Genomic DNA, 25,816 nt, shown 5'->3' with positions numbered 1-25,816 from the left:
CAAACTGCTGAAGTAGCAAAACGGATTCTGTTCACTACCCTTTTAATATTCAAAGAAGACTACAATGGATGTTGACTGGTGTAAGTCATAGCAATCTGTTTGATGGGCAGTAGAGGGGCTTACGTTTATTGCAGTGCTTTCCCCTCCAACCAGACGGGCAGTCGCAGACGTTTGGCCGTACACATCTCCCTCCGTTCATGCACACGGGATCACAGACACCTGCAGAGACATACCAAAGGAAGAACACGGTGGTTGGGAAATGAGGGAAGGCTTTACCACTGCCTTTCAGACAGTTTAGTTGTTTGTAATTAAAAAACAGACAAGTAACTTGGATTTGAGACTCTGAAATGCAGAGGCTTGATAGTTCTCATAAATCCTTCTGGAAAATGCTATGCCCTGTGTAGAAGTTCTTCCAGGGAAACTCTTCTAAGAGCTGCCTCACCAGAAAAAAATTGAGAGGCATTAATTACAATGATTTTCAGAAAAGCAAGTAAGAAATTTTCCAAGGCAGCTGTAGACAGACTGAATACTTGTTAGAGCTTTCACTTCTTGATTGGAAAACATGTTCTCAGATGTTCATTTGGATAAGAAAAGTCTTGAGGAGGACAGATTGTTTAACCACATTTCTGGGGATGTTTTTGCATTCAACAGAGCTTGAAGACTAAATACATCTACTCCTCCATTGCCTTTCCATGCCATTAGTTTTGAGAGTATTTACCTTTTTACTTTATTCTTTCATGTAAATAGGATGTGAAAGCTAAAGTTTTCTTTTAGTCACAGGAAAACATATGATTTTCTGGGTTAGGTTTCATTAGAAATCTAATTGCTATTTTTTTTGTATCTCAGATTAAGCCCTTTATTTGTCAATATTGGTGTTCTGCAACATTCAACAGTAAAATCTCACTGTTCTGGCAAGGCAAACATCTGCAGTCCAAACCCACTTTGATACAGGTAGATTTCACAGGCACATACACAAAGTCCTGGTCTCCCATCTCTCCTTCCCTGTAGGTTTAGGAAGGACCCATCAGAGGCAACATAGTTTAGAAACGTGACAGTGCTGGTATGATGGGAGTGAGAAGGCTTTGCCTTTTACATAGAAAAAGGTATTTGTTAATGGAGTGGAGGACAATATAACTCTGTTACATGGTAATTGGTTGGATAGGAGGATGAGTGTCAAGGAGTTAGGAGGAGTCCAACAGTGAAGGTGTGAGAACTCATTTGGATCAAACAGCTTCTGCCATGTTTAAAGCTTTATAGGTGTATAGCTGTTCCCAACAGCTGTAATGAGCTGCAGCAATCCTTGCTGGCACACCCAGCTCTTCCTCAGCAGGAAGCAGGCACTGGGTGGACTGTACAGAACTCTGAAACTATCACACTCCTCTCTCAGAGTGTTACTCTAGGAGGTTGGATTGTGCAAAGAGCCTCAAAATAGGAATGGTTATTTAAAAAACAGCATGCAAAACTGCAGCAACTGTTATTTGATGGGAAAATAACCACCTGTTCCTCTCTTAGGTATGATCAGGTATTTTAAGATGGGTAGCTTCAGATCCCTTAATTATTCCCCTGAGGCACTGAAATAATGTTTTTGTGGCTTCTTATGTCCTCATCTATTCCTTCAATACAGCTGCTGCTACACTGGCAGCTTTTAGCACTGTATTGCTGCTCTTGTATGGCCGATACATTTGCATTTTGCTCTGTGCCAAACCTCCTGGATCCCTCAGCATAGTGACCTGCCCTCAGGCAGGTCAGACTTACCAATGCTTAGATGAGCTGCTTGGATCCAAGCCCTTAAACTGTCATCCTCCTTTTTCTTCTTTCTCCACCCTTCCTGATGCTATAATCTTGGCCTCTGCTTACTGAGGCTAACTGAGATCTACAGCTCTTGCTGAACCATCAAAAACTGCTGCAACCACTAGTTAATACCTAGATGAGTCCAAAGCGTTATGGCAACCAGAACGTTGAAATAATTTAATCTTTGTTTCCACTCTTCCTTTTTCTCACCCTTTGGATTTCACATCTGAAATAACAGACTAATGACCTACAATCTTGTGTTGTGTTTGACTTCTTGTTCCAATTATAAAACAGCTCTGATATTCAGAATTTAGAAAAGATGACCCTAAATTTGGTTCTGGATTTCAAATGGCTTTAGGCTTTGTGATATTCATGGACCATAGTGTCCCCAGAGGTAACCTGTTGTGCCAAAATCATACAGTTGAAATCCAGGGATTTGCTTTTGGGATCTTTCCCCTACCATTTAAAAAGTAAAGCCAAGAACAAGTAAGTAGAAGCACAGTACTATTTGTTCAAATTGGAATTTATAATTACTTTTGTAATTAGGATTACATTTTCTGTATATTTTTAACATGCAAACAATTCACAGAATCACAGAATCTTAAGGGTTGGAGGGGACCTTGAAAGATTATCCAGTCCAACCTCCCTGCCAGAGCAGGACCACCTAGAGTAGGTCACACAGGAACTTGTCCAGGTGGGTTTGGAATGTGTCCAGAGAAAGAGACTCCACAACCCATCTGGGCAGCCCCTGCCAGTGCTCCCTCACCCTCACACTGAAGAAATTCTTCCCTATATTTCTTTGGAACCTCTTATGTTCCAGCTTATACCCATTGCCCCTTGTCCTATTGTTGGACAATTGCATTTTAAGACATTCCCAGTTGTTTCATACTGAGAGTAGATTTTTTAAATGGTGTGAAAACAGAGTCTTCTTTCAATTGCAGGGAGTTAAACTAGTGTGCTTTTTGACTCACTTTTAGTTTTTAGTTTGTGTATAACTGGACTTGTTCCAGCTCAATTTGCATTGTAACTCAGCAAACCTTTAAGCAGCGTGTGGGTCCAATCTTGGTCTGAGTAAAACAGAACAGTACAAACTAACTTTAAACTTGGGATCTATTTCTGTCTTTGTTCATCTGCCTTACAAAGAAACAATTAACTATGAAAATAGAGCATGAACTTCCTTTATGTTTGTTGTTGCTTACAGTATCTCTCATGCAAATGGTGATTCCAAAGGAGTTCAATTCAAAGTGAATTAAGGGGAGTACTTAAGTGGGAAATGTAGGATCAGGGCCAAACTTGTTCTAAACTGGAGGGGCACTTCTGACTGCCTGTCCTCCAGGGCAGATACCTTCTTTTCTTGATAGGGAATTTATGTATGCAGTGTTATCTTTTCCTGACATCTCCACCTTGTACTCCCTTTCTTTACTGTTCTTAAATACAATTCCTTCTCAATACCCATCAGACAGACTCCAACATTTGTTGATGATAACTAGTTCAGATCCTTGTTAGTCCCAGTACAAGGTCCCTGTGGAGGAGCTCCAATTTCAAAATAGCAAACAAAAATGTTACATCCTCTCACAGGAAAACTAAATAAATTATCAGACACTAGGAGAGCAAATCAAATTATTGCAATCCTCCCAGGCACTGGTGTGACTTTGAAAAGACTCCCATTTCTTTTTTTCCCCTCCCTTTGAAAATTGCCTAGCATCTTGACCCAAGGACAACAGTGGTTTGATAGATTTTCCACCTGCTCTGATGAAATGGTTGTAAACACATTCATGTCTTCCCCTTGTTGCAGTTTGGTAGGGTATACTGCTGAGGGTAGGGAGAGTCCTGTAATATCAACACATCCTGGGTGCAAGATCATCAAGTCCAGCCATTAAGCTAACATTACCAAGCCCATCACTAAACCATGTCCCTCAGCACCCCATCTACATGTATTAGATACCTCCAGGGATAGTGACTCCACTACCTCCCTTGGCAGCCCTGTTCCAATGACTGACAACCCCTCTCTGAAGAAGTTATTCCTAATATTCAATCTAAACATCCCCTGGAGCAACTTGAGCCCATTTCCTTTTGTCTTGTCACTCCATTTCTTGGGAGAAGAGACCAACCCTCACCTCTCTACAACCCCTTTTCAGGTAGTTGTAGAGAGTGATGTTGTCTCCCCTCAGCCTCTTGTTCTCCAGACTAAACACCCCCAGCTCCCTCAGGTGTGGCCTCACCAGTGCCAAGAACAGGGTTAAAAGTTAAAAAAGAAAACATTATTATATGTTGTATTTCAGGTGAGGAGTGATTTTGGTAAGGTAACAGGCAGCTGCAGGTGATAAGATAAAAAACAGGTGTTGGGCAGAATATCACACAAAATATACACAATTCTGTGCTCTGAAAGGCACTCACAAGCTGCTGAGTTTTCTGGTTTATGCAGCAGCTATTCCTCTTTGATGGCTTTAATGCATTTTGACCTTACAATCACTTAAAATTTCCTGTAACCCTTTTTGTAGCATATCCCTTCTAGGCTGACTTGACTCAGTGAAGTGCTTCTTGCAACTCTTTCTAATCAACCTCCGTGGCACTGCATAGTTCAACTGTTCATCTCTAACGTCTTTTCAGGTAGTCAGACCTCCTGCTTTGTCAGCCAAAGGGAAGAGTTTTCCTGCTAAATAAATGTTTTCAGAGATTACTAAAATTCCAAGAGAAACCCCAGGCAACACCTTAAATGTTGTCTATAAAGTAGGTCCTCTTGGTGTAAGTAGCATCAGTGATGGACACCTACAATTCCAGTGTCTTCCTTTGCCTGCCCATCTTGCCACTGATTTACTCTAACATACATATTATTAAGCAAAATATTCCTGCTATGTAAAGCCAAAAGGGACCAGGGCAAAGTTAAGCACTGGGCATGCTTTGCTGGATTGCACTTACTAGAAACAACTGAGAGTAATCTCTTATTCTAACAGTCACAATATTAGCCAGCAGTAATTGCTGCTTAGTTTACAGTGATTAAAAAGAAGCCAGACATTTCCTTCAGGATCCCACTGCTTCTGTGAATTAGCAGACAAAAACTTTTTGAGTTGAGCCTAAGCTACCTTTTGATGCAAGTACCCCATTACACATCTTCCTGCTAGAAGTAGATTATAATAAGTAGTGAAAAGCTTGTAATTTTTGTTGAAATAGGACAGTCTTCATCACTACCCTCATAAAGTCAAAACAGAGGGAATATTAAATCAGACCCCTAAAATCTTGTCAGAAAGGGATCCTCTGCAATGTTTCAGGAGTATGCCTTGCTGCAGTTGAACACCCATGTCCTCTCCTGACAATGAGACTGCACAGTCTATTTCTGAATCAAAAATTACCTGTCATCACGTATCCCGAGCCGTGCTGCTGATGAGGAGACGGTGTGTCATGCTGCACTGCTGATTAGAAGATGGAGTTTTTCAGGGCAACTTTTCTCCTTTTATTACTTTTTCTCCTTTTTTTTTTAATGCCCTATAGAAGCTGAGAAAATTGACCTGCTTTTGGGTACATTCTGCCTTTGGATGGAAGAGAGAAAATTGCCTCAAGCACTAACATCTGTGTGGGCCAGCTAAGGTAATGCATCAGGCTACAGCTTTACTGACAAAGAGCACAGAAATGTGGCCAAAAGAACACCTACTGCTAGATGTATACTTCAACATATCCTTTAAGTCACCATCCCTGTGCTGTCATTTATATGTGATTCACAGGCACTGCTTTTATTTCAGGCTGGTGTTGGTTTTGGACTGACTTCTCTGCGGGTCTAGTGCATATTTCAACTTGCTCTCTCTATTGCTCTTTTGAGGAGCAGGCAGCTTGATCAGTCACAGTTTTGGCTTTTGTATGTGTACATGTTGGTTTAGTGTTCATTTTCTCTCTCTTTTTTGCTTTGTGGTTCTCTTGATTTGGTGTGACATTCTCAAAAACAAAATGCTGTAGCTGGGGAGATACGACACAGTAAGGACAGGGAGCATGGGACAGATTTCAAAATAACACTGACTGGTCTTGTCAGGAAAATACAGATGACAGAGCTCAAGCAGAGAACAAAAATGAAACCAGTAGATGTGAACGTGGTGGATTTTTTGTGTTAAAAGTGGCACTTCTTTTCCACTGTTTATAAGTAATACACGTCACCTACTGGTAAAACACAAAAACCAGGGTGAAGCTCTGTGCCAGGAATGGGGCAATCTGGAGACTGCACCCTTAAAATGTAGGAATGTTGCTCATCTTTTTCATAGGATGAGAACTGGGGAGTCAGGTCAGCAGTTTCACCAAACTGCACAGCTGAACTGCAAAGAAGGTTCCCTATCTCTCTGGATGCATTATGCAGCACTGCCCGAATGAAACATTATCCTGACTGCAGTAGAGAAACAATTGGTTGGATGCTAATAGGCTCCAAATAAATATATGATCTTGATGAATGATCTTTAATCCTTTCAAAAAGTGAATCACAAAAAATGGAAGTGTTCTGGCCATAATAGGTGTTTCTAACACAGGGCATCGTTGTTTTGATTCTACTGCCCTGACAGGAGCAGAAACTAGTAGAGGTAAAAAGTGTCATTCTCCCCTTTAAAAGGTGTAAATGATGCTCAACAGATCATTAATGAGATGGATGTACCGATATATCTGCTGCTTTGAAAGTCCCAAATGTACCTAGCTCTGAAAAAACATGTTAAGGACATGAGCAATACCTAGTCCCTTTTTGTTTCTGTTTCCTAAGGGCAATAAGGAACTGGTTTTGCCTTTTAGGCACATATGTGGATCCAAAGCTTGATCTTGCCTGGAATTCCTCATCTATGTTGATTTGGATTTGCAGATAAACAAATAACTTCCTCTCCAAGCTCTATCAGAGTTACCTGGGGTGTGCGATCCACTGAGTGGCAGTAATTACAGCCACAGATTGCATTTTAAGGAGAAGCAACACTTGTCATGTAATAAAATTGTTTGCCATTTTTGTGCAAGGTTGTTCTAAAATTTGGATCCTTATCCATATCAAACTACCAATCATTTTGAGGTTTGCTCATCCCTATTTCTCGCTTCACCTATCTCTGACAGAGACGCAAAGCGCTTCTTCAATGAATTACCTTTCTGAATAGTAAAAATAATCGGGTAGAAACCTCTGAGGGATGCAGTGCAGGAGAACAAATTACTACAAGACACAGAGGGAGCTGTAAATGTAATTGTGATGGGTGTGGTGACAGTTTGCATTTATAATAGACTCGCTTTGCTATGCAGCCCCAGCGATGTGAGTTAGTTTGCATATCTAGCACACATTTCAGGAGAAAAAATGGCCTGAAAAATTATAGACCATACAGAGAGCTGTGCAATGCCAGTGCTTGGCCTCATTATGTCTGGTCTTCATTCTGATGTGTGCTCTGATGTACCTATGAGGCTGTTTATAGATATTGAAGCAGGAAATGAATCTAATTGAGGTGTTAGTTCAGCAAAAATGAGAAGAGTAATTAATACTGTGAGGCAAAACTACTGAGATGCTGGACTAAACTCTGAGTGTCGGTGTGCAGTGTACTGCATTCCTGATTGCTGTTGTGGCTCTCTCATCAGATCGTAACATTTTCTACCAGTGAAAGGGGATCCTGATCTCTCCAAAACATTCCTTGATACTGTGTGTTAGGCAAGACTTAAACCTCAGGAAGCTATGGAAACCAATGAGGGATTGTCACTCCAATACAGAGAGTGGACTCTCCTTGGACTGACATATTTCTCCCTCTGGGTCTCCTGATCTTCATTTTACCTATTATCCTATCAGGTGAAACTCCTGCTAGAAATACAATGATATGTTGTTTGGATAGCTGCAAAGTATTTCAGCATCTTTCAGAATGAAAGGCACTGTAACCAAAATAAGTATGTGCAGGTGCATATTTGTGGAATATTCTGTAGGAACTGTGAGGTTTTGAGATAATTAGCAAAACCTTTTTCTCATTTACTCATCGATTTTAGTTTGGCTTGCAACACTATTAATTTGAAAGAGACTTCAGCTATACTTTATTTGCATCTTCACAACTGGTGGTATATAATTAATGTGGGGAATTGTAAAGTATACTCTCAGCACAGCTTATATTCCCCATCTTGTTAGGGTCTTGGGTTTGATAACATTTTCTCTTCATTGAAGAATGCTCTGTATTTTATTAGGTCAGTGAACCATTGCAGCGTGTGTACAAATTGTTCTGCTGAGCTGTTTCCTTGTCATGCCTGAATAAGAAGTGAAAGAGGATTCTCATATGCACTGTTTTCCTCTTGTGATTGTTTTTGCAGCTTCTGTGCTTGCATATGACCTGTCATTTAGGCACATTTTCATTGTACTGAGTGGGCTGTGCCTGTGCTTGATGCAATTTGCTTTATTTGTGTCTGTACAAGGAAAAAGAGAGATTCAGGCAGAGTAACTGAAGGGAACTGCAGTGGTATGGGAGGCACAGTCTCAAGCCAAGGAGAAGAGTGGCCACAGGCCACTGTGTTCCAGCTGGTAACTCAGCCAAAGAGTAAGGACCTCAGATGGGAGTCTGGACAGGGAGGTGAGAAGACTGCTATCTGCACTGGCACTGCACTAATCTGTTAGTCATCCTGTTATTATCTGTCTTAGAAAGTAAGCTAAGGCTTAATTGAGTATTGGTGCTGGAGAGCACTGCCTTACCAGTGTCTTCTTGTGGATAAACAGACAACATTTATCTCCAGAACTGACCATCATCTGGGTTTTTCAAGTGATAGATCCCATACCCCTTTTCAAAGAAAAGATATCTTAAAAATAGTTCAATTAAAAACAGACCCCCACAAGTATTGTTTCTGAAATCAATTAGTGAAAAAGAGCACTTATCCTCACACAGAAGCCCATTGCTTAGTCAAATGCACTAATTCAGGAATCCCTACTCTTTTAGCTTGAGTTTGCATGCAGCAGCAGATCTGACATGTTGCTTTAGTGCCTTCAAAATGCAGGTAAAGAAATACTGGCTCAAAACCTAGATTCTCTAGTAAAATTCATGCTGTAGTCAGTGAATGTTTTGCTTATGGAATGAATGAAAATTTAATAAGGCTTTTGTGCTTATTTAGGATGTATGAACAAAATGTAGCTTTTAAGACAGATCAACTAATGTTTTTTTCACTGGTCTTTACTAAGCAGAAGTAGAGACCAGGCCACAAATCAAGTTGGACCTTGAGTCACTCTCTCCCATTTGGCTCTCCCTTTCTGGAGGAAGTCAGAGTTCTCCTGATTCATAGGTAGAAAGGTAAGTTTAGGTTATTAAACTTAATAAACCTATTAGGTTTAAGTTGCTTATTAAAACTTACAGCATTAGTTAGAAAATCACACATAGTTTTATGAAACTGCTAGTCTTGTAAGCCCATAAACAGAGCTATTAGAAGGACACAGCTATTTCTTGTAACATAACTATTGCTTAATGCTTAAGTTTCAAGGCTAGTATGTACCTAAATGAAGTTACTATTGCTTAGCCCTGATAGTTTCAAGACTGATATGTACCTAAACAAAATTATTATGGTGAAGCTGTTACGTTAGTTCTACACTTGAACATTTGGACATTGTACACCACTGATAATTACAAGGCCTGCCTAGCCCTAAACAAAACTATTACCTGGGATGGCAGAGGTTTTAGGTCAGTTTTCATCCCGTCCAAGGACTCAGGAATAAAGATACATGGCAAGGAAAGCTTGGATCTTAATCCAACAGTGATCCCTAATCACCACCAAAGGAAGCAAGAGGACACCAAAAGAAACAAGGCAGAGATGTAACTTGGATGGGCCAAGACAGGACTATGAGTGGGCCTTTTCCTGGAAATGTAATGAATATTCATGTTTGTTGTAAATATAAGATGAAAATCCAGAGGCTGAGGTGGGCATGTTTGGTGGAGAAATCCCCCTTGTTCCCCAGCTCTGCAATAAAGAACCCCTGCTTAATAGTCACATTGGCTACTGAGTCCTGACTGGCTTCTTCACAGCATCACTCCCCATTCCTCCCTGGCACGACACACAGATTGTTTTGTGTTCAGATGAATGGGAAAGACAGCAAAAGCCCTGATTTCTTGTCACCTTCTGTTGTATTTCCTGCCCAAGGAGGAAAGATGCCATGTAATATGAATCTATTCTGTTACACAGGCTGCAAATTCAAGACAGAACTGAGACCAGCATTGCCTTTTCCTCAGTCTCCAGACTGTACACCCACCAGTCAACAAGCTAACCTACCACTCTTTCTCCTCCTTCTCTTTCTCCTCCTTTTGCAAAACTAATGCTTTTAGCAGTAAGATACAAGTCTGTCTGCTATGAGCAGCTGATTAGTTCTTTCCAAACACCCGTTGTGTGAGGATATTGGCTATCCAGAGATTTTAAACAAATAGTTGTTGACTTTAAGCACATCCTTGACATAAGAAAAACAAGTCTGATCCAAATGATTACTTCTTCCATTTAGATGAGACATGTGGATTGTTCCCTAATAAGTTGTGTGGGAGAATATGCTGAACCTCTGGTTTGTAAACTGGCTGATTTTAGATAGCTTGAGTCAATCTGCCTACTCAGTGAAGACGTTGCAGAGAATGTATCACCCATTGTCAAGATGACAACTTGGTGGAAGTCTAATTTGTTGAGCAATAAAACTTCCTGTTTATGCAGCTGGCAAGGCAGTAATCTACAGAAACATAACAGGGGGAGGCTGGAATATAGGAAATCAGTGACTTTCATAATATGACATTGCTAGGCAAAAAGCTGCCTTTGAAACCCAGTGTTCACATCTCCAATTAGTTTGCCTCCAGCTCTCAGATAGAGTCCTCTTGGTTGAAGGAAGGAAAAAGGAGGAGGGAAGAGGAGCAAGCAGAGCTGGAAGAAGGAGCATGAGTTATATTGTGCACTGTGTATTGGCTATAAATCCTGCCTGCAGGAATTACTGAAATGGAGAAATAGTTATCTACTAACTTTGAGATCCAATCTGCACAGTCCCAATGTCAGTGTGATGATTTATGTGATACAAAGTTGGCAGGATTCGACCTGACTTGATAAAATAGATGCATGCAGGAACATGGTCTCTGTTTTAAACCATAAGTAAACTCGGGCGAGCTGGCTGTGAGGAGAGTGGCAAGAAGCTTTGCTGTGAAAAAGAGGCTGAGGTCAGGCTGGAGGTGTGCTTGGTATTCTGGGAAGGGAGGAGGAGGATGTTCAGCTCTGTTCCTCTGTGACCTTTGCTTGCTGATGAGCTCCAGAGGGAGCTGTGGTTTGCCTTTTTGCTCGGAGATGAACTCAATAGAAACAGCAGTGGAAAAGGGAATAAGTGTGGACCCATGAATCCCTCCTTTTCTCCCCCCATAAGAAAACTTGGCTTTTATTAGCTTTCCTTTTTTTAAGAGTGGGTTATAAAGTGGTCCTGTGAAAATACATGTAGTGAATAAAAGAAATTTGATATATTTTCATCTATTAGAAATCACACCATAGAAATCAGTGTGATCAGTGCTTTAAAGCCTCGTGAACAGGAGTGATATCCCAGGATTACTACAGCTGTGCATGTTGTTCAAGAGGGAAGTTAGAACCATGCACAAATATCTTCTCTTTATTATTGATGCTGAGTATGTTTGTTTGATGCAAAGCTGATCCAGAAAGATATTTTATTTTGAGGCAGTGCCAGCGTTTGCCTCTTTCTGCTCAACAAGACTGATGATACTGAAAACAATGGGTAGCAAGAGAGGATACAAGGTTGTACAATGGCTGAGGCATAACCATACATTTCACTGTCAGCTCTGACACCAGCTTGTCCTGGGTGTGGGTGTCTGGTTTGCATAATCACCAAGCAGTTATTTATCAGTAAACACACCAGGCAAAGCCTTATATTTCAGCTGGCAGCCAATCAGACCTTGTTGATTTACACAGTTTTTTTACTGACAATGTTTATTTACATACAAAACAAACACAAACTTTCAGGATGAATGCCTTTCTCCACATCCTACAGAAGCAGAGAAGAGAAAGTCCTGAATGGCAAGGATATGGTGCTGCCACTCTGTCCTGCACATTTTTAGCTTTAGAAATCCCAAACTCTCTAAGGATGGACAAAATCCTGAGGCATGTTGCCATAGAATTAAAATAAACCAACATCATATTGAGTACAATTTAGAAATAACCTCTCCTTTATTTCTGGGCTCCTCAGCTCAAGAGAGACAGAGAACCTCTGCAGAGAGTCCAGCATAGGGCCACGGATATGATCAGGGGACTGGAACATCTTTCATGCAAGGAAAGGCTGCGGGAACTGGGGCTGTTTAGTCTGGAGGAGAGGAGATTGAGGGGAGATCTTATTAACATTTACAAATATCTAAAGGGTGGGTGTCAGGAGGTTGGGACATCCCTTTTTTCTATAGTAGCTAGCAACAGGACAAGGGGTAATGGGATGATGCTGGAACACTAAAAGTTCCATTTAAATATAAGAACAAACTATTTCACTGTGAGGTGAGGGAGCCCTGGCACAAACTGTCCACAGGTTGTGGAGGCTCCTTCTTTTGAGGTCTTTAAGACCCACCTGGACATGTCCCTATGCAACCCAGGCTGGAGTTGGACTAGAGGATCTCTAAAGATGCCTTCCAACCCTACCATTCTGTGATTCTATGATTCTGTTGGTTGCCATGGCTTTTAGTTTTAATTATCTCCTTCAATTGAGGACCTGAAGCAGCCAAAAGCAACCAGAATCTTATGTTTCTCTGTCCATATAGGTGAGATCATAAGAAAGAATAATGTCTAAAAGCAGTGGAAACAATGACAAAATAGCCAAGGGTTAAGTGACCAAAAAGCTGATTGGATTTATGTTTGCCTCCTGTCTAAAGAAACCCTTCATAAAGCTGCTATCCTCACAAATAGACAATTTGTTTAGAGTATGTGAGTTCTTCATTCATTATTCCAATTATGTATATTAAGGTGTTTTTTAATGATATTTGTTAAGATGAAAGAGATGCTTCTGGGCATTAATTAGTGGAGAAACTGACACTCACAACTATTCTTATTCTTATTTTGTTAGCTTGTCACAAGGGCAAATATGTGTCCAACTTGACTGCCTTCTACTCACATCTGAGCTGCAAGACACTTGGGTTCACATATTAATAACAACCTTAATGTGAAAATTGTCTCCAGGGTGAGCATCCAAGTACTTCTGTCTTCCTTGACTTCATGTAAATCCATCCAAGGGGTCATCCAGAAGCATATTAAGATACTAAGAACCTGAAAACTCTAGCATCCATTCTGTAATCAGGGCTGTGCATGGCAGAGAATTTCCCCCTTGCTCTAACTCCCTATTGGGGCATATTAAAGCTGAAATCAAAGGGACTATTGATGCAATTCATGTCATTATTAGTAGGTTTCATAGATAAGTGTGCAAAAACTGTGTGCTGGTGTGTATAAACAATGCCAACTTTGAAAAGGCTGCCAATTGCAAGCATTCACTGCAGGTTCAGAAAGGTGATATTTTTAATCAGATCATTGTTTCTGAAAAGACTATTTCTCAGTTTTTAGGGTTCATGGGAAATTTGCCAAACCCACAAATATTTTCTAAAACTACAGATCAAGAATGTGAGGCTGCCTCTGCATGTAATACACCAGTGGGAAACCTCTTCTTGTCTGGCTTAGTCTTGAGTTTCCTAACTCTATCTTGATAGATTTTATTAGGTGGGTGATAAATCCACCCAAAATTGCTAAACTTAAGGACTCAATGTAAGTATATAATAAAGCTGATTTGCTGTCAGAGGTTTTTGGAACTGTACTACAAGTTTAAAAGGATTTAAAGATACTACAAATTCATATTCAGAAACCAAAGAACAATTAAAATCATGATAAAATCCCTCCCAGGGAGTTATTTTTCTCAGAATTGTCACATTCCTCCTTTTGCCTAAGCCAGTGGTACATCCCTCAGCATGGGGTAACCTGGCAGCAACAGGTTAGACACCACCCAGCTATAATATGAGCTGCAGGTTCACCTCTGACATTTGCTCTGAATATGTGGTACACTGTCCTTGTGATTTGCAAATGAGGGCTGTCACACTATTAAACTTCCAGTCAACTTTGTATCTAATTACAGTTCTGCTATTGTCTTGTACATATTTCTTTTCCTTACTCTGTAAGGATTTCCTTACTCTTTGTGTAAGGGTATTACAAATACCTGCAACTCAGGGCACGGCTGGGGTACATGGAGTCCTTCAAGGCAAACAGAAAGGATGCTCAAATCCAGAGAAAAACCTCTATAAAGAAGAAATCTGCCTTTAAAAAAATATTTTCTAGTTCCTTTTTACCATAACCTACCCAGGAAGGTTAGCAGAAGCATCCCAACTTCATTTGTGAGCACTCAAGCACACAGTTCATGGGGTTGGTCTCACCTCTACAGAGTCAGAGACCTAAGTGCTTGCAAGGTTATTGAAATTAATTTGATAAATACATATATACACATATATATACACACACAGACTGCTAGTGACACTGCAAACAAGACAGAACGAGCTGCATAAGATATTGGCTCTGTTTTGGCATGTCAAATCAATATTGTGGTACTTTTTATATGTTCTAATAAAAAAGGGATGGGTAGTGGAACTTCCTCATGCTAGGGATTTATTTTCCACTTTTTCATTTGTCTGTTTGGAAATGAGTTAGGAACATATGCCTGTGTACATACACCTGGCTTTTAAGAGTATATCACATGTATCAGCTGATGCACCAAGCGGGTCAGCGTTGGATTGAAAATGATATAAAATGTACCTAAAAAGACACATGAAATGACTTTCATATTTGAACTCTGAGATGCATGACACTGAGAACAGCTTCCATTTGATGGGAGTGCTAGTTTTCCTCATTTTTTATGGGAGAACATTTGCAGAAGTCATCTGAGACTTCTTACTGCTGTGGGCCCTGTAGTTCTTTGCTCCAGAGGCACGGAGGAAGCTGGATCCTTTGGCAGAGGAGGAAGAAGCTGTTTCATATGACAACAATGATGAGACATACAGCTTTAATGGCAACTGCTTGTTATGAAAAGCTTGTGAACAACCTACTTCTTTCAATCATGATACCTGTCCCACATGCAGCTAGTTTTAATTAAGAGAAACATTACTCAGGGGTGTTTTTTTGCCTATTAACAGTCAGTGGCCAGTATGAGTAAGCAAATAGTAGCATTTACCTTCTACTTAATCATGTTTCTCTTAATTCATTGCAGACACAGGTCCTTTATTTAAGTTTTTATAGTGCTAGGCTAAATAGAACAAACTAGATAGTGGTTACTGAAGTAGAATGGAGGCTGAGATTGAACAGGAGAAAAATGTTTTCACAAAATCAGAAAGCTTTTTTTGCTAAAGATTATACCAAGATGGGCAATAAAACCTTGTAAACTTTTTTAAAATGGAAAGAAACACAGGTTGGTAACAGTTGGAGAATTTAGGGGAGTGCTTTGTTAGACTGTAATCACGATCAGATCTTCTTCCTTTGATCTGTCTGGAGATGTGGTAGTATGTTTAAAGCTGGAAACAGCTCTTTTCTAATGTTCTCTAACTTCAAAAACAAGATGCCAAACATAAGGTTTTTTCCCTCCTTTCTTCCCCTCCAGCTTGTTCCTGCTAGAACAGACTATTCAATTGTGTACTTTGCAGCCAGGCAGAACTGTGCATCATGATTCCCCTTGCTGAAGGAGGGGAGAGCTGTAAGATGGTGACTGAGAGGGCTTTTGTTGCTGGAAGGAATTTTTTACTAGCTTTTTTTTTTTTCTCTGTGTGTGAGAAACATAAAGTGCTCTGGAAACACACAGATTCTTCCTGCCAAGAATGGTTGTTTTCACAGCTCCCCTTTTGCCAATTTCAGACTGGTTAAGAAATAATAAAAAAAAGCATAAAAAAAAAGTTTTCACATACATATCCTAAACTCCCTGGGTGACAGATATTGTAGAGCAATAGAGTCTGTAAAAGTGCCAAAATAACCTATTTCCCCAGCAGAACAGAAGAATGGAGTATGAATATTGATGCTAAGGTAAGGAGGGAGTCTTCAGTGACGAGAACAAAGGCCAGACTCAAGCATTATTAACCAACTGTCTTAATTAAGCTGGAAGTACAATGTTGTAATACTTTTAAGGATCTCAGCTATGCTGCCTTTGGCTTTAATTTCCCCCCCTCCCAAAATCTTTAATGTAAAATAATTAATCTCCAAATATGAGTGTTACTCATTCTGAATGCATGAAATATTTAGAGAGGATTCTAGCAAAATGTTCTACTCCCAATGTTGACTTGACTTAATGCTATTTTAATTAACAAGTTGGTTTTAGACAGAACATAGTGTTATATGTGCCCTGATGGAAATATAAGAGATAGTGGCATAAATCCAGACGAAACATTCTGGTGAATATGCACAAAAAGGGGTAAAACTATTTGAGTCAGAGAACATTGGAAAGCAAAGGAAAGTTTGTAACTTACTTTTCTGACACCTTCTTCCAGCGTAGCCCTCGGTACAGGAACACACATTGGTTCGGACACAGTGCCCACCGTTCTTACAAGGGGGAATGCAAACAGCTGGTGAAAGGAAAGCAACAGTTTTGTCCACTGAAACCATACAGGGGATCAATGTTGCCTAAATATGGGCTTCTTATTTAGATGCCTGTGTTGGGAGACCAGTCTGCAGGGATGTTTTCCTTTAGTTGGGGTAGAGAAGGTGTCTTTCCAAAGAGTGATTGAAGCAAGTGCCTGGCTGGAGATCACAATCTTCTCCTGTTAGTGGAAAGAACGTGGGACATAGCTCCCAGCACCTAAAGGTCTCTTTTAGATACCGGCAGTGAAGTGATCAATGTATTCCTGAGAATCTCATAGGTTTGTAACCCTCTAGCTAAAAGGCTTTGTCAGAGTTTTCTGACCTGGAAATATAGATCAGTGTCTGATATTTGCTAGCTTGTTTTTGGTGCTACTTCTTCCCCCTTCCTCAATGAAGCAGAAGGAAGGGCTTTGCTGTCCATTCACCATCTCCCCATATCACTTCCATATCCCACAAATGTTTGTATTTATTTTCAGTTTTTATTTCTCTCTGAACCATAACACTTAACAAAAATTCCCAAACACTTAGATCTTGATGACTTTTCTCTTGAGGTTCAACATTTTCAACATCTAATCATCATCTCTCTATTATCTATCAACATCTATCATTTGTACTCTCTCCTTAACTCCCAGCATCATAAAACCAAAGAGCTTTGCAGGTAGATTTTTGTATGTGAATCATTCACTTGAAAAAAATATGCATTGGGACCGCATTCATCTAGGAACTCCAGGGAAACAGAGAGAGAGAAAGAGAAAAGAACTTTTAATATTGAAATAGTTCAGTTTCAGTAATAAGAGTGTATTTATATTCTCAGATTCAAGAGAGGTTGTTAGAGCCATGCTCAGAAAAGAAAAAAAGAAATGCAAGTAGTGTAAGCACAAGGGTCACCCAGCCATCTGAGCCCTAAACACAAATCCCTCTCTGCTATCTGTTTTGCTTGAGCTAATGAGTAGTTAAAGTATTAATTAATTTGACTTCTGCAGCACAAAGTAAGAAGCCCAAGACACTCTTAACCTCAGTTTAGAGCTCCCCTCTTTAGGACAGGGGTTCACAATCAGGTCCTTCTCTATGTCAAAGAGAGCAATATTTGATCAGATCTTTGAGCAAGGGATCCAGAGAAGTCCTGTAAAAGTCTCCCATCCACTGCACTGTCAGATGGTCAAGGAGGTAATATTGTGAAGATGAATTTGAAGCTAAGCTATCAGCTGTCTTTGAAACACAGTATAGCACACACTGTAGAGTACACAAAATGAAGGAAACAGAGCCATGCTGTATCATTTAATTGGGTAGTTGCTGATTAGTGATCTCACTGATTTCAGATAGTTTTAGATTAATGGTTATCATTAATGCCATCATAAATAAATGCTTACTCCTTCACAATACCATTAAGAACAATATAATGTGTATTTACTAGAGGCTGTAACATCAGAGGAGCACACAGGGAGTTACGAGGAGGAAAGTCTCTGTGTACACTTCATGTGGGGGCAGGTAATGATATAGGCTGCTGTTGATACTTAAGCCTGGATCTTTTAACAAGCCAATAAACAGAAGTTTCTTACCTCTCTGGCACTGTGGCCCATAGAAACCATAAGGGCATGTACACGTGTTTGGCCGTACGCAGATCCCTCCATTCAAGCACACAGGATTGCACACAGCTGTATGTGAATATAAGATAATCTTATGAATCTCTTATAACTCTGAATTGTTTAGAGTAGACACCTTTTGGCTGCTGCACATGTCATTAGAGTAACCATTCCTAGTAATATTGTAAGAAACTTCACAGAGTCCTTGTTGGTCAGTTGTGCTGTGGCATTTCTGCTTCGCCAGCGCAGTGAGAGTGTTTCAGTGGTGTTTTGGAATAACCTGGGAGATCAACTGCAACATAATTTAAGGTTTATTTCTAAAGCCTTCCTTTGATTTGCACAGTTCATTTGCTTCCTCTCTAGCATCCTCACCAAGCACAATCCTGAGGTAGTAAAATGCAGTTGAGCTACATACAGCCTGGATAACCAGGAGATGAGCTATTAACCGTTTGCTGCTTTGTCTGTGTTCAGCAGAGCGTCCTGACATTTCCGTGAAGTTGAATAGGTATTCGAGGCAAAAGCTCCATTTGTTCTGCCTCATTTAAATGCCAGTTCCCACAACATAATGGCTCATGCATCACCAACAAAGCCACTGGCTGAGCTCCCTTTGCCTCTTTATTTATCTGTTATTACTGTAGATGATATAACAGGCATTAGGAATTAAAAGCTGTCTTGTGTATTTCTATGTGGCAAGTACCTGACTGCTGAAAAAAAACAGGGAAGTATTAGAATTGCAAATGAGTTTGGTTGGGAAGTGTGTGAAGAGTAAGGAATCTGATAAAGTTTTCATTGTACAGCAGAGTGACACTTTAAAACAGTCTTTTTCCCTCTAATCCCTTTGTCTTTCAGTTCCTTACAGAACAGCCCATTAAATAAATTGAATACATTTAAGCTTAAATAAATTAAGGGTCACTAAAATGTTTCAGATGAACTAAAAGAGAAATAAAAAGTCAATTTAGAAAGAGAAAAAAAGTGAAAATGTAGTGTAGATGTGAGGCTTTTCTGACTAAACAGCAATCACTTATGAAGTCAAAATGGACTTCATTCATTGCTAATGGTGAATTTGGATTAGTTGCCTCATTGTCCTAGCTAGTTCACACGTCCTCACTGTCAGTGTTTGTATTTCCATTGGTAAAGTCCCCTAAGTCCTTTTTTTGATGAGTTTTCTTTTATTTCTATATCTGTGTTCATCCAGAGACTCCCATCATATGACTTGAGGCAGGAAACAGTATCCACAAAATACTCGCTGTGGTGCACAGGAAAATGTGCTGGAGAGGTGAGTCTGATAGTCTTTCACCTACGGGACTAGCAGAAAAACAGATCCTACTGCTATGATGCTGGGTTGGAAATTACTGCTTCTGCTACTGTTGCTTGTCCTACTCTTGGAATCATCCTTTTTAAAGCCATCCCAAAATAATTTTGCAGAACTCAAGGAGAGTAATCTCCATCTGGAAAAAAGAGGAGATAGTGGAAACCAGAATAGTTAGTGGCAATCCCAGTCATTACTGTGGATCTGAGCTGGGTTAATTTATGTGTTCAATAGGTCTATCATTTCAACACTTACAGGAAGAGAAATCGCCAGGAGATGGTGGTTAAAATGACAGCTCTCACCTTCTAGTAAAGGTAATGTAGGCTGAAGGTGACTTAGTCATTTCATATTCACTATGGCAGAGGCAGTCTGTAGCCTTGAGGTTTGGCACTGATTAAGGTACTCCTTATACTTGCTTCTTTTAATATTTCACTATTTTGAATGCCTTAGCCTAGTTGAGTGCTGCAGTTGCTCTACCTTTGAAGGAAAAGTAGGTACTCCAGCTCTTAGTGCTTAGACCCTGAAAGTTCTGAGATGTATCTGTTCAAAACAGGGGTCAAAACTGTGTATCCTGACCAGAAACAGGTACTGACTGCCATTCCTCACCTCATCATTTTGTGCTGATGTGTGGAAGTGGCTTTTCCCTGAGCTCACACACTCCTGTGGGTGCTTGTTGCAGGTACTCTGCAAGTATGGGTTGCAGGCAGGAGGAGCAGTGTGAATTCTGGCAGCAGCAGGATGTTTAGCATTAGGAGGTGAGTGATAATGTTCTGCTTGCAAACTGGCATTTATTCTGCCTTGTACAGTCACAAGCCATCTAAAGTTCTTCATAATGTCCAATCTAAACGTCCCCTGGTGCAATTTGAGCCCATTTCTGTGTGTCCTGTCATTCATTACTGGAGAGATCAACCCCCATCTCACTACATCCCCCTTTCAGGCAGTTGTAGACAGTGGTCATGTCTCCCCTCAGTCTCCCCTTGGTTTTGTGAATGCTAAGAATAAATTCCAGACTCTTACAAGCTTCAAAAGCTGCAGAAAAGGGTTGTGGGCTTCCTCTGTGACCCTGAGATTTAGCTGAACATCTAAACTTACAAATACATAAACTCAAAGCCTTCTGAGGTTTTGCCCTTTGTGAGGTCTCTTGTTCTTATGTTTTAATTGTTTAATGAATGCTGAATTGTGGGAATCCCATGGATTTCAGGCAGCAAGATTCATGAGACACCAGTCATTTCTAACCACTTACCTGTTTCACAGGAAGGGCTGCTCCATCCATTCCTGCATTTGCACTCATCTGGTGACACACAGACCCCACCGTTGTGACAGTGTCTGTTACACACCACTGCAAAAAATGCAAAGGATCAAAATCTCTTATTGGTAACACTGATGTAGACCCTAAAGTTGCTCTTTTGCACCAAAAAACTAACAGTATTAGTCCAAGAGGTAAACTGAGGGATGAATCTGTCAGTTCCCTTGCTTTTCTTTCCCTATCAGAAGTCTTGCATTGAAATTCTTTGCTTTTAAAATATTCTAGCTGCTCTGGTTCAGTGATAAAATTATATTCCTGTCAAGGACAACCTGATATTTAAATAAGCAGCAAGGACTGTAATAATGAAACCACATATGTTTCACCACTCAGCTAATGCAGAAGGGTTTGAGGTCTGATTTTTTTCCCAGATGTTCTATGAAGTGAACCGCCTATTGCAACTTGTCTTGCACACTAATGTGACTTGTAATAGGTCTGGTTGTCTTTTTGTATTCTCAAAATTATTATCACTGCATTCACTCATCACCACCTTGAATTTCATAAGTGTTACTATAAATAGCATGAAGGGTTTTGCTTGGTTGTTTGTTTTTCCAGAAGCAATTTTGTGTAGATAATGTTGATACAGATGTGCATATTTTTACATAATGCCACTGGTAAATACACGCTCTGGAATAGTTTTGCTCCTATATTCCTTCAGTATATTATACTTTGATTTCTTTGTTGTATTCAATCATCATTTTAAGGCACAATATAGAAAAGAGGAGGCTTTTTGTTTCTTTGGCTTCTAATTTTATGCAAATTCAAACATGTGAAGAGGAAAAAAGCCTGAATGAGTTTATACATACTTGTTTCACATCGGGGACCGACAAATCCATAAGCACACGAGCAAGTATTTTGTGGTAGACAAGTTCCTCCGTGCTCACATGGTGGATCACACTGCACTACAAGAATAAAGCACAAGAAAAAAAAAATCCAAACCAGTTCAAATATTACATTCAGCGTGGTTCTGAGCACAGCACTTGTCACTACTTTTTTCCCCTACCATTTTATTAATCCAACAAGTAATTTGGCTACTGAGGAAAACACTGCAGGGTGTAAGTAACACACAGCACTGACTAATGAGTAGCTATATCAAGTCTGCAAGGGAATGATTTTAGTATAATCATATTTAACTTCATGCATATTTTTAAGTATGTATTTTGAAACCTAGGGATGGATTCAGTATAAATGTAGTTAATATTAAAGACCTTGCCCATCCTTCTCTACAAATTTGCCTTGTGGATGTCCAGTAAAGCTTAACAGGTGTCAGAAATTACACTAGAGGAGAGATGAAGTGCTGCTTCTGTATATAAAAGAGTTGTGTGGGAATTTGTCATCAAAATAGCAAACATTTAAGCAACACCTTTAATAAGTACAGTGAGGTCTGCAGACAAAGCAGCAAAAGTTAGACATTGGTTTCTTTGATGTATTGCAATAAGCAATGTCGTTCTGTGGAAGAAAGAGGATGAGCAGGTGTGCTGTGTAAAGCTGGAATGTGCTGCAGCTCCTGAAGCAGGTTGTTGGCTGAAGGCACAACCTTAATGTTTTTAAAATGTTGATCATTATGACCCTGATGGCTTTATTGTACAGGGAGCCTGGAGGGTTTAGCCTCTTAAACTTAACTTCTAAGGTAGATACCTGACATCTGATGTCATGAGCACTTCCCTTTGTTGCCCCCTGATAAGAGGCAGCTTTGTATGCCAAACCCATGAGGGGAGGAGAAGAGCACTGAAAGTAGAAGATGACCACTGACACTTGCTCCAAGGAGAAGTGCTGAGTGCAGGAGCAGAGCAAGCATGTGCATCAGCTGGCTCTCGTGCCTTTGGAAGAAAAAACCCACCTGACATAACAGAATGAAAAATTTCTTTCCTTGGGCTTGGGAACTGAATACAAAGAAAAATGTTGTACTTTGGCACACTGTACTGGCAGAGTTTTGTCTTTTATAATGGATATGAAGCTAAGCAAGGTTATTCCAAGGAAAACACAAAATGAAGCTAAAGAGATCTGAAACAAGGCATCTTTCATTTTAAGTATTGTTATAGGGGAAAAAAAAAAGCCCTAATGTACCACATTTTGTTCTTAAAACTGGAAAATGGACTGTGTAATTAGAAAGGTAAATGAAGGACAAATACTCATGGCACCACATAATTTAAGTGAAGTTCACGTGGTGAAGGCCTCCTCACCTCTTGTGATTATCACCAGGCATTCAGATAAGGCAATTGCATATGAACTTTGCCATCCAAAATAGCAATGAATGCTACCACACATTTTCCAGCTGCCATTGAAAAGCAAGCCCCCAAAAAGGTACTTTTAGATAAACCTCGTTGACACAAATAACGTCAAGGGAAAATGTTTGGTATTAGATCTGCTCTTCAGGTACTGCAGTATTTACATTTCCTGTTACCATACAGTTTTAACTGTGACATTTTCAGTGCTGCATTAAAATAACTTTAGGATTTGACATGCCTGAGAACAGAAAACTTGCTAGACATAGCATAGATCCATAGTGTACATGCTGAGAATGTCATTAAGCTCAATTTAGCTTTGATTTGATAGGCTGTAAGGTTTAGATATCTGCAATTCAGTATGTGTTTAACTGAAATTTGAAGTGTACATCTGTAAGGAAAAAAAAAGAAGAATTTTAAAGAATCACCATTGCCCAGACAACTAAATAGATTTGATTTAGACCCATTTAATCAGTTAGTGTTAAAGTTCCCCAAAGCTTTTCTCATTTAAGCCACTGGTGGCAGCTGTTGGAGCTCAGGCAGATCTGGGTCTCATGCTGTTAGGGTGAACAGCAGGTAGCAGTCCATGATGAAATGGAAAGTGGAAGACAGGGGAAGAAATGGAAGTTATTTTCAAAGAAATTTGTTATTCCTTTCAAATTGCAGTACTGTATTAATAAGCAACCACTTGCTTTTGGGGACTTGCACTAGATCTCACTGCGGTCACTGATAGACGTAAAGCTTTGACAGGAGGATGCTGACCCATCCAGTGCATACACATCCCTCTGAAACATTGTTCTGCTGGACTTGGGTAAGCACAAGAGTTGCTTATAATGGGATTTCTTTGCAATTACAAATTAACAGTAGGTAGAATTAGTTCATATTCTCTGCACAGACACAAGGAAACAAAAAACCTGGGAAAAATGCACGAATCTTTTTGAAGTACATAAAATATGATTCCCTTTCCTGTAGGACCATGGTTGCATAAAGCCTCCAGGTGCCTAAGTGCTGTGCCAAGCACAGTGACATTCAAACATATTATGCTTTATTTCAGTGTGTTTTGTATATAACACTTAAAGCAAATGTGTACAGTTGAATAGAGTGCTTTCTGTCTGGCCTTTACACGTTTTGAGATGCATCTGAGCTGTCAGAAAAGAACATGGTGTTTTGGATATTAAAACATTTAACTCTCAGAGTGATATTTAATAGTGAAGTGTTTCAAATTATTCTATTACTTGTGAATAGCAAAAGATAAAACCTGAAAACTGGCTGTGATGTGAGTGCAAGAGTGAAATTCACCGAAAAGGCATTTCCCTCCATAATAGAAATGTACTGTCTGTGTCAAATCCTTTTCCAAAACTTTTATCTTTTATCTTCTGGAATGAATATTTTTTCCCATAAACATTTACTGGATTGTACAAAGGTAGTGTAGTGTTTTTATACTAAGTGGTTTTAGATGGTATAAAATGACAGTAAAGAGGAGAACATTGCTGCAAATGGTCAATCTTGCTGTCAAATATACATCTGTTTATGTTTATAATTTAAAATCAGGAGGTAAAACCAGAGGAATCCATGATTGTTTCCTTTGAAATGGCTTTTTTGGAAATATCCTGAAACTTCTTTTTTTTTCTGTTAAAATGAGATCATGCAATTTCTGCAACTTTCTCTATGGTAACTTTGATGGTTCTCAGGAGTACCAGATGCTGTGTTGTTTTCTGCTTTCGATAGCCTAATCAGCAAATGGCTTACAGGACAGAGTTATTGCTTAACATCAAGTAAACTCGCAGTGCTGTCTGGCATTTGAAGTCCTGGGCTTCAGCTGAAATGTATCCTGGGCACAGCTGAAACAATGCTGAGAGGTGTGAGAACATTACCTGCAGTTCCATTTAAAAACCTGAAAAGCAATCAGGTCAGAGTAGACTTCACTGGAAGGAGTGTACAACCATTGTACAGTCATTTAGTATCCTAAATGTACAGACAAGTTTGAATATGTGCAGCACAAGGAAGGGGTAAAAAAGGGACAAGAAAGTTACCAAGTTGTTGGTTTTGCTGTTGAAAAGTTATGGACTGAAGCCTTTTGCATATGAGATTCACAGATAAAAGAAATAAAACATAGAGTTAAAGCATGTATTAGTGCTATTAAAATAGCTCATATGCATATTTAAATAGTTCAGCAGTGCAGAGCTCAGTTATGAAAGAAATAAATACCCATCATAGCAAACAGAAATGTAAGAAGATTAACTTGACTGACTAAGTTGGGAATACAAACGCAGACTGAGTTTCTGGTTAGATTGTACTAATGGATTTTGTTTTGTGAAATGTCAGCTGGGTGCTCATCTGCAGGCAAGGAAAAAAAAAAAGCAAATAAAGTGTTAGGAATTGTTAAGAAATGAGCAGAGCACAAAATGCCAGACTTTATTATGATCTGTAGCCATGGTGAGATGCATCTTAAATGTCACGTTCAGTTCAGATTCCCCAGTTTAGAAAAGATACAGCAAAAGTGGAAAAGATGCAGAAAAAGCTGACAGGGATAACCAAAGTTATAGGAGAGCAAGTGAATAGATAGGTCTTTGGGAAAGACATGACTCAGAGGGATAGGATAGAAATCTGTAAAATCAGATGTGGCCTGAAAAGATTGAACAGGGTACTGTTCAAAGGCATCACCTTGACTTTTTGAAGCATATGATCCATAACTTGCTGAGAGACTATTCTGGACACTATCCCTCTATCTTTTCCTTATACTGCCAGCTACTGTTGGTAGCTATTGGGGAAGAACTTTTGGGCTGATAAGGTAGAGCTTTTTGGGTGTAAAAATGTCAAAACAGACGAATGTCAGCTACCTGATTTTTCTCTGCCTCATTTTATCCAGCTGTTCATCCTGAGGTTGTAATATTTTCCCAACTACTCCATCTTTCCTGTTAGTTTGAAAACCAATTTGACTTGAGCAGTAGTTTTGCAATGTCAAAGCAGTGCTGTGTTTTTAACTCTTGAGCAGAAAGCATGACTACTAGCATGCTAGACTTTTCCTTACCTTAGAAAGTACAGCAACATATCCCAG

At 39.7% G+C, this 25,816-nt stretch overlaps 1 protein-coding gene across 1 annotated transcript in view; it reads right to left on the bottom strand.

The window, feature by feature from the left end:
• Positions 1-25,816, bottom strand: part of LOC133626382 (von Willebrand factor D and EGF domain-containing protein-like) — a 182,898-nt gene that overhangs the window by 13,219 nt on the left and 143,863 nt on the right. The window contains exons 22-26 of the mRNA XM_062005149.1: positions 21,340-21,435; positions 20,474-20,569; positions 17,898-17,993; positions 16,227-16,322; positions 124-219 (exon numbers count right to left, since the gene is read on the bottom strand). Of these exons, the coding sequence (XP_061861133.1) occupies positions 124-219; positions 16,227-16,322; positions 17,898-17,993; positions 20,474-20,569; positions 21,340-21,435 (480 nt within the window). The remainder of the gene's footprint in view (positions 1-123; positions 220-16,226; positions 16,323-17,897; positions 17,994-20,473; positions 20,570-21,339; positions 21,436-25,816) is intronic.

This window comes from Colius striatus, chromosome 11, assembly GCF_028858725.1.
Source record: "Colius striatus isolate bColStr4 chromosome 11, bColStr4.1.hap1, whole genome shotgun sequence".
Taxonomy (NCBI): Eukaryota; Metazoa; Chordata; class Aves; order Coliiformes; family Coliidae; genus Colius; species Colius striatus.
This window is presented reverse-complemented; position numbering and strand designations above follow the sequence as displayed.